This window comes from Dromiciops gliroides, chromosome 3, assembly GCF_019393635.1.
Source record: "Dromiciops gliroides isolate mDroGli1 chromosome 3, mDroGli1.pri, whole genome shotgun sequence".
Classification (NCBI taxonomy): Eukaryota; Metazoa; Chordata; class Mammalia; order Microbiotheria; family Microbiotheriidae; genus Dromiciops; species Dromiciops gliroides.
Window position 1 is genome coordinate 299,308,437 of NC_057863.1, and position 14,051 is coordinate 299,322,487.

Here is a 14,051-nt window from a genome sequence, read left to right on the forward strand (position 1 = left end):
ATGAACATCTGAAACAAGACAAAACACTATTCTTCTGACATCAGTCATTGCTTCTGTCCACTTCAACCAATTGCCTATTGAAATTAACACTCATTCTCTCAAAGTCTAAAAATAAAACTTCATCATAATCAGTATCTACTATCCACATTTATGTAAAGTGAAAATGGAATCTCAGGTTAAATTACTTCAAGGTCATACAAAGTGAAAATATCAGAATTCCATGTTCTCCTAGTCCTGCATACTTTTCCACCTATATTATGGTTTAAGAAGAATATAAAGTAAGAGATACTCCCTCTTTCCCGGCAAGATGGCGGAGTACGATCTGACTACTCGCATCGCGCACTTTTTGGACCGCCATATGGTCTTCCCGTTGCTCGAGTTTCTCTCAGTCAAAGAGATATATAATGAAAAGGAATTGCTTCAAGGAAAATTGGACCTTCTCAGTGACACAAACATGGTGGACTTTGCAATGGATGTGTATAAAAACCTTTATTCTGATGACATTCCTCATGCTTTGCATGAAAAAAGAAATGCTGTTGTTGCACAACTAAAACAGCTGCAGGCAGAAACTGTACCAATTGTCAAGATGTTTGAAGATCCAGAAACAACAAGGCAAATGCAATCTACCAGGGATGGTCGGATGCTGTTTGATTACCTGGCTGACAAACATGCTTTTAGACAAGAATATTTAGATACACTCTACAGATATGCAAAATTCCAGTATGAATGTGGCAACTATACAGGAGCGGCAGAATATCTCTACTTTTTTATAGTGTTGGTCCCCTCAACTGATAGAAATGCTTTGAGTTCATTGTGGGGAAAACTAGCATCTGAAATTTTAATGCAGAATTGGGATGCAGCCATGGAAGACCTTACAAGATTGAAAGAGACCATAGATAATAATTCTGTCAGTTCTCCACTCCAGTCTCTTCAGCAGAGAACATGGCTAATTCATTGGTCTCTGTTTGTATTCTTCAACCACCCAAAAGGTCTAGACAACATTATCGATCTCTTTCTTTACCAGCCACAGTATCTTAATGCAATTCACACTATGTGTCCACATATTCTTCGCTATTTGACTACTGCAGTTATAACAAACAAAGATGTTCGGAAACGAAGACAGGTATTAAAAGACCTAGTCAAAGTTATTCAGCAGGAGTCCTATACATACAAAGATCCTATAACAGAGTTTGTTGAATGCTTGTATGTTAACTTTGACTTTGATGGTGCCCAGAAAAAGTTAAGAGAATGTGAATTGGTTCTTGTGAATGACTTTTTCCTGGTGGCTTGCCTTGAGGATTTCATTGAAAATGCTCGACTCTTCATATTTGAAACTTTCTGTCGCATCCATCAATGTATCAGCATTAAGATGTTGGCAGATAAGTTGAATATGACTCCTGAAGAAGCTGAAAGATGGATTGTCAATTTGATTAGAAATGCCAGGCTTGATGCCAAGATTGACTCCAAATTGGGCCATGTGGTTATGGGTAACAATGCAGTCTCACCCTATCAGCAAGTGATTGAAAAGACTAAAAGCCTGTCTTTTCGAAGCCAGATGTTGGCCATGAATATTGAGAAAAAACTTAATCAGAATAGTAGGTCAGAGGCTCCTAACTGGGCTACTCAAGACTCTGGTTTCTACTAAAATACTTTGGAAGAGGAACACATTGAAATATTCCCAATTAAATATATTATACAAAATATGTAGTTCTATAGAAAACCTGAAATATTGTGAATTTGAATTTGAATAAAATTGGCTATGTTTCATTTAAAAAAAAAAAGAAGAATATAAAGTAAACATCCAATTTGAGTCTTTCCACAGAATCCATTTTTTTTTCTATAGTAGGTAGCTGCAACTTTGGCACTTTAGGGTTTAGGCCACTCGAGGTCAAACATCCTTCCAGGTATACTTTTATTCATCTTCCTTTTTCTTCAGTCAAAGAAGCCTTTAAATATATGGAAAGCGCTTCTCAGAAAGCTCTGAATTACCTTCTTAACAGTCTTAATGGCTAGCTCTCTGAGAGCTCCCTAAGATTCTTTTGCATTACTTCTAACTGGTGGCAACAGCATAAATTAAAAAAAACATATCTAAAAAGACCCCATGATGCTTTTTTCTGAATCATTATTTCCCTAAAAACCTAGTTTCTAAGTCTTAGGCTCTCATTTAAAAAATTAAAAAAAAAACTCCTCCAGCATTTTTTCTCCTTTCTGATAAATGTCTTGCATTTACTTAGAGTTGAGTTGGTTAGGTATACTCAATAGATATATCCCTGAAAGCTTTGCAGCTTAAGTTTTTTTTTCTTTAACACTTTTTACTTCTAAAATAACCCTGAAATAATTTTTCTTTTTTCTTTTTTTAAAGTAATAAACATTTTTTTTATTTATTGTTTTGGGTTCCAATTTTTATTCCTACTTCCCTCCTCATACCATTCCTGAGGTGGCAAACAATCAGACATGGGTTATACATGTATGATTATATAAACATTATCATATTAATCAAAAAACTTGAACATAAGATAAAATGAAAGAAAGTGAAAAATAGTATGCTTCACTCTGTGTTCCATCAATATCAGTTCTTTCTTTGGAGGTGGATAGTATGCTTTATCAGTAGTCCTTTTAGATTATCTTGGACCTTGTATTGTTGATAATGGTTAAGCCATTCACAATTCTTTATCAAACAATATTGCTGTCTCTGTGCATAAAGTTCTTTTGGTTCTTCTCACTTCACTATACATCGGTTCTTATAATTAGTTCTGGGCCTTTCTGAAATCATCCTGCTTATCATTTCTTATAGTCCAATAATATTCCATCACCATCATATACCACAGCTTGTTTAGCCATTCCCCAATTTATGGGCATTCCTTTGATTCCTAATTCTTAGCCATCACAAAAAAGAGCTGCTAGAAATATTTTTGTACAAATAGGTCTTTTTATCTTTTTGGGTATATCTTTGGGACATAAACCCGGCAGTGGTATTGCTGGATCAAAGGGTATGTAGAGTTCTATAGCCCTTTGGGTATAGTTCCAAATTATACCCCACAACGTCTGTATCTTTTCCCATCTCCATCAACAGTGGATTAGTATCCCAGTTTTCTCACATCCCCTCCAATATTTTCCATTTGTCTTATATTTGGCACTCTGATATGTTTGAGGTGATACCTCAGAGTTGTTTTAATTTGCATTTCTCTGATCAATAGTGATTTAGAGCATTTTTCATATGATTACAGATATCTTTGATTCCTTTTTCTGAAAGCTACCGCTGCATATCCTTTGACGATTTATCAATTGGAGAAAATACTTTTTCTTCATGCACCTTTTGAGAACCCATTTCGACAGAATGTGTTTCCTGAAAAGTAATAGTCTAATACACCAATGGATCTATGATCTTATTGATTTCATCCAATGATGCATGTCACAATCTATCCATGCCTTGCATCCCTGTGTGTCTTATCCATGTCCTTTCCTAGTTTGCCATAGGGGTTCCCCTAATGTGATAAAAGTCTTTCTGTTTCACTAGACACCATGAGGATGGAAGTGGAGTATTTGCGATCCTGTCATTTTTTTTTCAGGGCATTGGGGGTTAAGTGACTTGCCCAGGGTCACACAGCTAGTAAAGATCAAGTGTCTGAGGCTGGATTTGAACTCAGGTACTCCTGAATCCAGGGCCCATGCTTTATTCACTGTGTCACTTAGCTGCCCCTAGCACCTGTCATTCTTATGCAGCCCATGTTCTCTTCTAAATAACAGTACCTGTTATTTTCAGGGTAACCTGAGCAAGTTTGAAAGTGCCAAGGAAGAAGTCAAAAGATAGCAATCGATTAACAATTATAAGAAGGGGATTATTATAAGGGAAATATCCCAAAGGACATGTTAGAGGATGAAATCAAAGTAATAGTAATGATAGCAGACTTGGTGAAGAGAAGTACCACCTCTTCAAAAGAGCATAAGTAAAGGTAGAGACAATAAGAAATGCTAATATAACTCAGATTGCATATCTCAAGGGTAGCACTGGAAGGTACCTAAGAAATGATCTAGGACAACCTAATTTTGCTGGTATAGGAATTAATGCCCCAAAAGGTCCAAGTCCACAATGGTAGTTAACTCCAGAGGCAGGATTTGCCCCCAAGGCCTGTGATTTCAGAGGCAGTTCTTTTATCTTTGTAATACCAAATTATCAAGGGGATTCAAGTTGGTGAATAGGGCAGAAAATGGAACACTATGCCAAATGTCTTATAGTTTTTCAGTTAATGTATTAGGCCACATTGTGTGCTTTGAGGGAAAAAGAGAAAAGCAAAGGGAGATTTGAGAGCAAATAGAAATAACTTAGAATAGCTGCTGTGGAAAATTCATTAGAGTCAATGAAGGAAGAGTAAAAAGATGGCCCTTTGGCAGTGATATCCATGTGGAATTAGTTAACAATTTTCAGTAGATTGTGACAGTAGGACTGGGTCACTTCGAGTACTATACAGTTAATCACATGTGAATAAGAGCAGGAGGGTAGATTTTTGACAGGGAATTCTGGGTTGAAGTTGGCAAGGCATGAATTCAATAGGAGAAAGAATTGAGTGATTCAGTAATAGAAAATAGAAAGAATCGAACTGGTTAAGAATCAAGACTGAGAGAAAGAACCGTCAGAGTCTGAATACAGATGAAAGCATAATTTATTCACTTTTTCCCCCATTTTCTTGTGTTTTTTCCCTTTTGTTCTAATTCTTATTTCACAACATGACTAATGGGGAAATTTGTTTAACATGATTGTACATATGTAACCTATATCAGATTGCTTGGAGTGGGGGAGTGTATAGAGGGAGGGAGAACTATTTGGAACTCAAAATCTTATAAAAAATCAATGTTGAAAACTATTTTTGCATGTAATTGGAAAAAATAAAATACTAGTAAGTAGAAAAAAGAATCAAGATTGAGAAGAGAGGAACAGAAAGTTAGAGCAAGGGTGATTACTTAGGATGAACTGGAAGTTCAAATGAGGAAGAAGAGGTTAGGGGGCAGAGAGGCATAAGTATATATGAAAATAGGATGTTATGGTTACATAGAAGAATTCCATTGTTTTCACCATGGAAGTAGAATTATGTCTCTGTCTCTCTCCCCTCTGTATCTGGCTATGTCTCTTTCTTTCTCTCTTTCTCTATTTCTGTCTCTCCGTATCTCTCTCTGCATCTCTCTCTCTTTGTTACAAGCTAGTAGAGATAAGAGAGGCAGAAGGAAAACCAAGACAAATTAGCATCATAGAAATCCAGAGAAGAGAGGGTAGTTAACAATGCCAAAGGTTACAGAGATTTAAGGAATGGTTCTAGATAATTGCCACTAGATTCTGTGCATTTTCAGATATCTGGACACAAGGAAACTCCACTGTTCTGATTACATTAAGTTCTATAAAATTTTAAAGCCTCCTAAATGAAATCAATAATCACTTGAAGGAGTTTGGCCTCACTATCCCCATTGGAATAAAATAAAGTACAGGAAAAATACCTCTTGTTCAGAATCTGATAAGGAGTTTTACAAATAATGTAAGAACTTGTGCATTAGAATATATGTCTTGAACAGATACCCTATAGATTGAAGATAAGTACCCCACAGAAGAATTGAACAAACTCGATTGCTTTTGTGAAATTTCATAGTGTCTTAATGACCTCATGCTTATCCCTGAAGCATGGTCTATCTCTGTAACAAAAATTTCCTTTAGGAATATTGTTGTGATTGAGTTGTGAGTGAACTTAGGAGTTGTTGTTCTTCCTCTCTGAATAAGTAGAGTTGTGGATCATCCAAAGGTAAGAGCCAGATACATAGTGGGCATAATTGGATTACATCACATTGCCATCTAAGAACGGCACAAGAGAAGGAGCTTAAAGTATGTCATCAGAGAGATATAAGAACAAAAAAAAATAGGAGAAATGTTGATCATATAGGGAAGGATAAGTAATGGATAGCATATATATTGTGTTAGTATGTATTGTGGTGTTTAAAATCTAATCTGGGGGAGCAGCTAGGTGGTACAGTGGATAAAGCTCTGGCCCTGGATTCAGGAAGACTTGAGTTCAAATCTGACACCAGACACTTAACATGTACTAGCTGTGTGACCCTGGGCAAGTGACTTAACCCTCATTGCCCTGCAAAAATAAATCTAATGTGGGGGGAAACTGGTTAATATTTACTGATAAATTCAACAAGAGTTTAGACTTTTAAGGATTTATTAAAGAGTAAAGACAACACATGGGATCCCATAATGTCAGAAAAGTCTATCTACTTTCTATCTACTTTAGTCTCTTTTTCTCTGTCCATCTTTTCTCTGTTTCCCATCAAGCCAAAGTTCTGAATGAAAAGAGGGACCCTCCTTTCCTAACAGCCCACGTGAAAGTTCTGCTACCACACCAATGTCTTGAACAAAAAGATCCTCAGCAGCTTCTCGCAGAAGCTGTCTGTGTGTGAAACAGGAAGCAGAACCATCCACACACAAAGCTCCAAGCTAATTGGCTGGTAGTTTTGATTGACATGACTAGAGGCAGTTCTATAGACATAACTTCTGGATGTCAAGTCACATGAGGATGCCAAGTCTCCTGAGGATGCCAAGTCACATGCTTTCTCCTCAGGGGTGAGCTCTGATTCTCACACTATGAAACATCAAGAAAACTTGTGGAAGTTTCCCATGCAGACCCTCCTGTAATATTTCTGGCAGTACAGTTGCTCACGTTGAGAATAGATAAGTTGGGGTTTGTACCAGAAAGAATACTTAAATCAATGAAATCAAATTCATCAAAGTATCTAAGTACTTACAGGTATGATTGTGTTTCCCCAGGTGAAAGGAAACAATACACCTAGTTATGGGTTGCAACAGCTTAATTTAGAAACTGGTATCATCCTTTGCTTCACATTTGTTTCTTAATGTTTCAATCTCCTTGCTTCACACCTCTTAATTTCTCCCCTTCCATTAGGGGGTAGACCTAAAGATAAAAAGTAAGCACTTTTTGTCTGAATAGCCATTTTTTAACAGCTACATAGCTTTCTATAGGATATATACAATTTTAAAAAGATAACAAATAAAGCTGGTGCTGGTAGTACTTTGAGGTTTCCAAAGAGATTATCTCACAATGACTCTGACTTTGGTAGTATATTATCTTTTCCATTTTATAGATTAAAAAAAAAAACACCTGATGCTCAGAATATTTAAGTGACATAGCTGCTATCTATTATGGATAGATTTTAAAACCAGTTCCCTAACTCTGAGTCAAGTCCCCTAATTCCAGGTCCCTTGACTCTAACATAGAACCATTATATTAAATTGATTCATCAATCAAGTGTTTATTGATAATTCACTGTATATAGAGTACTAGGCTTTTTGCTCTGGGGGAATAAAAAGAAGTAAAAGCAAAAATAAAAGTCTGCAAAGTATTTGGGTAAACATAGTAAAAGGATATACTAATATATATGTATGTATAATATGTATTGTATATGTGTAGAGTATATATGTGTATATAATGTGTATATATACTATATGCATACACCTACACACATACATAAACATAGAAAATGTATATTACTTACGGACATACACATATGTATAGATATATACATATGTGTGTCTATATATGTATATATGAAAAAGATAAACAGCAATATAAAGAAACATGCTACTTGTCAAATGAGTAGCATAGAAAATAAGTACATTAGAACTTAGGGAAGAGAGAACATTTTGCTTCAGGATAAAAATTGATGGCAATTTTCTAGATGGAATTGAATTGACTTTTGATAAAACATATTGGTTAGAGTCATATACAAATACATTCCAATCAATCATCTGCTTTGTCTCTTAAAACTACCTGTCTCAGCTTCACTAAACAGAATAAAACAAAGAAGAATAGAGGTTTGGAACCAAATAACAGTAGAATCTTAAAAATCTTCCTTTGAGTAGCACTAGACTAGCGTTGCTACTCCTCCTCTCTAATGTCCCCCTGCTGCATCAGAAAATGCCTCTGTAAAGTTTGTGCAGTAGATAGGGAGCTTTTGGATGCTACATAAATGTCAGCTGTATTTATTGTTATTTTTATTCTGTTCAAATCAGTATGGTGTGGGATACAAGAAGCAGTGCAAATATATGGAAAGCCAGGACTTTTTTGGACCAAAAGATGCAAAAGAGTACAGCCAATAAGGAAGGCTGACAGTGCCAGACCAGAGCATATGGGTCCTTGTTCTAACCCTACCATCCTTTGAATGTTATCCTCAGAAACCCAGAACAGCCAAGCAGATTTTCTCTCATTTCTTTTCTCTTGCTCTTGCATTTTGCTGCAGTTAATTTCCAAAGGGCTTTTAAGTCATAGACCTCAGTGCACAGTGTGCCCTCTGCTTGGTCTCCCATGGACAATAAGTAGCAAATTACCAATTGACTGGAGGTGAAAGAAAATGATATCCTGCATCACAGGTATTGCAATAAGCATCCCACAGAAGAGAGGGCTAGGAATGAAATTGTGAAATATTGATCATACTTGCTAGAAAATATAATTTATATAAAATGGTTCATAGTTGCTATGACAATTTTTAATACTATAGATGTTCTTTTAGAATCCTACAAATCAAAGGAGGCCACAAGGTTATTGAAAGAACATGAAGGTTTAAGGATTACTAATACAGAGAGCCTATCCCATTTGTACTTTTGGCATAGTGTTTCTAAAAATATAGCTGAAGGTCACATCTGGGACTCCAGGATTACTTTCCTGGAAAAAAACATAGCAGTATTAAAGGCTTTATATTTATACCACTCCACTAAAGTCTTCTTCTGATGTCTTATTGTGGTATAGAGGTGATGCTAGTTTGTTAAAGACTGGTACTGGGAGATAAGATTTAGTCCTCCAAACAAACTAACATGTCCCTGAGAAAGGTGTCAGGAATAGACTTTGTGTTCATTGTCTCACTTTTCTTTTTATTTCTCATACATATCACAGTCCCAGCACATAGTAAGTGCTTAATAATTTTTTTTTTGCAGATTGATTATTAACAAGTTTAAATTGAAAACTACTAGAAGACTAGTACTTTCTCTTCCCAGATGCTGTGAATAAGATGAAAGTAGGTCATCAGGCTGCCTAGGAAGGGAAGAACCAGCTCAGCAGTGGAGCCTCTGTGCCTATCAGCATTAGGGTCAACCCTATGAATTGTTGATACCCAGATAAAACAGAGATAATCAGGCTTAAACAAGTCAAACTAGATAGATAGATAGATAGATAGATAGATAGATAGATAGATAGATAGATAGATAGATAGATAGATAGATAGATAGATGGACTGATAGATGATAGAGAAGGAGAAACAACATTAACTTTAAGGTTTGCAAAGTACTTTATAAGTACTATCACATTGTATCCTCACAACTATATGATGTAAGTTCTATGTTTTCCCCAGTTGAAGAAACTAAGGCAGACACAGGTTAAGTGATTTCCTTAGTATCACACAGCGAGTGAGTAAATGAATGAATGATTGCATAAATGAAATAAAATACAGAAATAGAAATAGGCCTTCAATGATTTGTGGAGATTAGCAATCTCCCTATGACTGATAATGTTAGAGTGTTACCAAGGACTCAAGAAATTGAGTAAGTTCTCCATGGTAACATGGGCAGTAGGGAAGATGCCAACCCCAGTCTTTATGACTTCAAGTATGATTTTCTTTTCAATACAACATGCTGCCTCTTCATGGAAAGGTATGAAGAAAAATTACATGGGATAAAAAGGTTCCAAGTAGTCATGATCTTGAGTTGGGTGTGGGGGATTATTTTATATTGTTAGTTCCATCAAGGAGAGGAAGTATGTAGAAAGTTGACCCTGTGAATATTTTATTCCTCTTAAAAAAGAAAATTCACTAAGGTAAAGTGTATTTTGCAAGTTACCTTCCCCTTCCTTTAGTTAGAAAATATGGAGTAGATAGTCAATTTTGATCTAATGGATCCTACTACGTCAACCACTTACTGCCTGGTAATAAGGATGAAAAATTAGAATTTCCATTCATTCAGGAAAGTATACTTGAAAAGAAATCAGTAGGGGCAGCTAGATGGCACAGTGGTTAAAGCACCGGCCCTGGATTCAGGAATACCTGAGTTCAAATCCGGCCTCAGACACTTGACACTTACTAGCTGTGTGACCATGGGCAAGTCACTTAACTCCCATTGCCTAAAAAAAAAAGGTTAAAAAAAAAGAAGAGAAATCAGTGGAAAATTTTTGCTTGATACAGAAGTCCTGGTGAAAACTCCAAAGATGCCATGATAAAATTGGCATTTGTTTTCATTGATCAGTTACTGTTATCGTCAATGATCCGGTAGCCTTTCTGAACCAGCTTCCTCTGCCTACTAAACATATCAAATCATATCCTCAACATAGACTACTACTGGGGGCAGCTAAGTGGCACAGTGGATAAAGCATCAGCCCTGGATTCAGGAGGACATGAGTTCAAATCTGACCCCAGAGAGTTGACACTTATTAACTGTGTGACCCTGGGCAAGTCACTTAACCCTCATTGTCCCACAAAACAAAACAAAACAAAAAACATAGACTACTACTTTCATTGCAAGATCAAATGCTACTTCTTCTAGGAAGTTTTCCTAACCCATCAAAGCAAAAATAAAGATATGACTTTCACTTTTCTGAATAACCATGATCTGCCTTTCCCATGGTATTGGGTATGTGTCAGGACAAATTGCAAGAAGGGTTTTCATGACTTACATATTAATCTAACCTCATATTACAGATTAGGAAACTAAAATTTAAAGAAATTAAGTGATTGCCCTCATTTTCAAGAAGTTTAGGGGTTTTTCTCTCTACTAATACCACTGACTTTACTTCCTTGCTTTGATGCTTCTTATCATTTGTCTGACTCATCCCCACCACCCAACTTGTCCTCTTTGATTCCCAGGCTGTTGAGTAGCTTTAAGTCACATAGCCATATCTTAAATCCTCTTCAAAGTTATATTATTATTTTATTTGGAACTTTACTGATACCTAGTAAGTCCTTTTAAAATTTTATTCTATTAAGATAGAGTACTGGACACTGAAGTTCTCCACTGAATTGAACTAACAAACATTCAAACTCTACGGCAGAGTGCAACTCCAATGCTATGGCCACATTGTTTAAATGCCAAGTTTGTTTGCCTAAAAGACTATTTTATGGAGAGCTCATAAAGCAAGCATTGCCATGGAGGTCAGAAGAAATAGTACAAGGACACCTTCAAGGTCTCTCTGAAGAATTTTAGTATTGATTGTGAAATATGGGAGACACTGGCTCAAGACTACCCAGCATGGTATACCTACATCAAAGAAGGCATTATGATCCATGAGCAAAGCAGAAATGCAGTAGTACAAAGGAAATATGAGATGAACAGACCTAGAAACTTTTCCATGCCAAATGGTCAAATGGATGATTTATGCGTGACCTTTGGTAAAGTCTTCTGACCTCATATTAGACTGATCAGTCACAGTGGAAAAGAGTATACCTTGACCCCAACATTGTCATGTCAATGATGTCCTTCAAATGTGAAGGACAAACAGCTCTGTCAGGTAGGTAGGTGCCATTTTATATGGACTATTAGGTTTGGAGTCAAGAACTGAGTTTGAATTTTGCCTCAGTCACTAGCTCTGTAACCCTGGGTGAGTCATTTAACCTCTCTCAACCTCAATTTCCTCATCTATATGAGGACAATAATAACACTCACCTTATAGTGTTTTTCTTGGAATCAGATGAGATCAAATGCTTCATAAACCTTAAATAATTATAACATATTTGCTATTTTCCTATTACCTACAACAGTATGCTCTACATTCTCTCCACTCGAGCTTCCCTACAACCTCTTTGCCTTACTCTCTAAGTAAATATCCTTACTTTCTACTTTAGTGAGAAAATTAAAAACACTTCCTTTGAGATTCCCCTTCTCTCCTCAACTATATTTTGAAACACTTCCACAAGGGTCTCTATGTTCCCCTCCTCTTCTCCAGTCACTGAGAAACATGATTCTTCCTTTACTCTATAGTTGTGACCTTGATCCCAATATATCCCATGTCCTAAAGCAGATAATCCTTTTAATTATTTCCCACCTCTTCTATATTCAGTGTTTTCTTATTTGCCTACAAACATGCACTCATCTCTTCCATTCTGAAAATAATTATTGTCCTGTATATCCTCTCTCTTTCATAATCAACCTCCTTGAAAGAGCTGTCTATAACTTATGCCTCTCTTTGCTAACCTCACGTACTCATTTTTTATTCCATTTCCATCTAGACTCCAACCCCAAGAGCTGACTGAAAAACCTGTCTTATCGTTTATTTGTTAAGCCTGAATACCTTTTTATATATGTATCCTTCTTAACCTATACATTGTTTTACATTGTCCACCATCTTAGTTTGCATGACCCTCCTGACTTTTCATTCTCCTGCTTATGTAACTACTCCTTATTTTTGCAGACTCTAAACATGGTGGGAAGACAGAGAGAGAGAGAGAGAGAGAGAGAGAGAGAGAGAGAGAGAGAGAGAGAGAGAGAGAGAGAGAGAGAACTGTTCTGAACAAAAACTTCTCTCTCTACACAATTTTCCTTGGAGATCTCATCTGCATCAATGGTTTCAATAATCATCTCTACACAAATCTGTATAATCTCTCTCTAAAACCACAGCCCAGAAACCCAACTGTTTGCCAGATATTTCACATTGGCATTTCAAACTCAATATGTTCAAATATGTCACTTATTGAACCCCTATTCCTCTAACTCACCTGTCATCCAAACTTCCTTATTTTCAATTAACACTAAAATTCTTCTAATCATTATGTAAGGCCACAACTTTAGAGTCATCCTTAACTTGTCCCTTTTCCTCACCTCCCCTTCATATTGAATTATTTGCCAATTCTCATTATTGTTCCCCTAAACCATCTTTGAATACATCATTTTATTCTCTCTACATATTTCATCATCTCTCATCTAGACCAGCAATCTAGAAAGTGGAAATTGGGGCCTCGTGGAGAGGGAGCATATCTTGACCAAAATGGTATAATCAATCAGAAAGAAACTAGGAAACTTGGTCACATCCTATACTCCACATGAATTCCAATCATAGATCTTGATTCCCACACTATTACTCCTCACCCTTCATCCGTTACCACAAAATAACACCTACACACACAAGCGCGCGCGCACACACACACACACACACACACACACACACACACACACACACTCCACATTTGCATATTTCCAACATTTGTATTTTTTAAAGTAGGCATCAACGCTGCAGGGAACTTATGGCCTAACACTAACCATAGCAGTTCTATTGGTGCCATTAATAAAATCTCCATCTGCCTATCATGCACAAAGGAAAAATACTGATAGGAGTTTTGATGAAAAAAACTTAGCATTACCATAATTCACACTGAGGGCCAAGTGATCTTTCTAAGACAGAGACGTTTGATCATTTCATTCCTCTGCTCAAAAATCTTCTCTAATTCACTATTGCTTTAGAGCCCTCTAAAATTTTGCTACAGTATTTTTTCCAGATATTTCATATTATTCCCCTTTTATCTACTCTATATTCCAGCCAAACTGTCCACTAGCATTTCCCAAAACATAGCATTTCATTTATGTCCCTTTCTTAGCATGTTTCTTTCCTGTAATCCACTTCCTTTTTACCTTTCCCTCTTAGTATCTTTAGTTTCCTTCAAGACTCATACATATTCCGTGTAGAAAAAAAAAACATACTTTTGGGGGCAGCTAGGTGGCACAGTGGATAAAGCACTGGCCCTGGATTCAGAAGAACTTGAGTTCAAATCCAGCCTCAGACACTTGATACTTACTAGCTGTGTGACCCTGGGCAAGTCACTTAACCCTCATTGCCCCAGAAAAAAAAATACTTTCCTAGTTATCCCCCTCCATCATATATTTGTGTTTTCCCCCTTCTCAAATTACCTTGTATTTACACACACATACTCCAAGAAGAAAGCACCCTTCTTGGATGCAGGGTCTGTAGTTTGGTTTTTGTTTTTGTTTTTTTTTTTTTAATGTATAAGGTATTTTATTT

General features: G+C 36.5%; 1 protein-coding gene across 1 annotated transcript; it reads left to right on the forward strand.

The window, feature by feature from the left end:
• The first annotated feature begins 288 nt into the window (after positions 1-288).
• On the forward strand, positions 289-1,702 carry LOC122745283 (eukaryotic translation initiation factor 3 subunit E-like). Its single transcript, XM_043990464.1, has one exon. It carries the CDS (start codon positions 308-310, stop codon positions 1,643-1,645), a length of 1,338 nt encoding a protein of 445 aa, XP_043846399.1. The 5' UTR covers positions 289-307; the 3' UTR covers positions 1,646-1,702.
• The last annotated feature ends 12,349 nt before the right edge of the window (positions 1,703-14,051 follow it).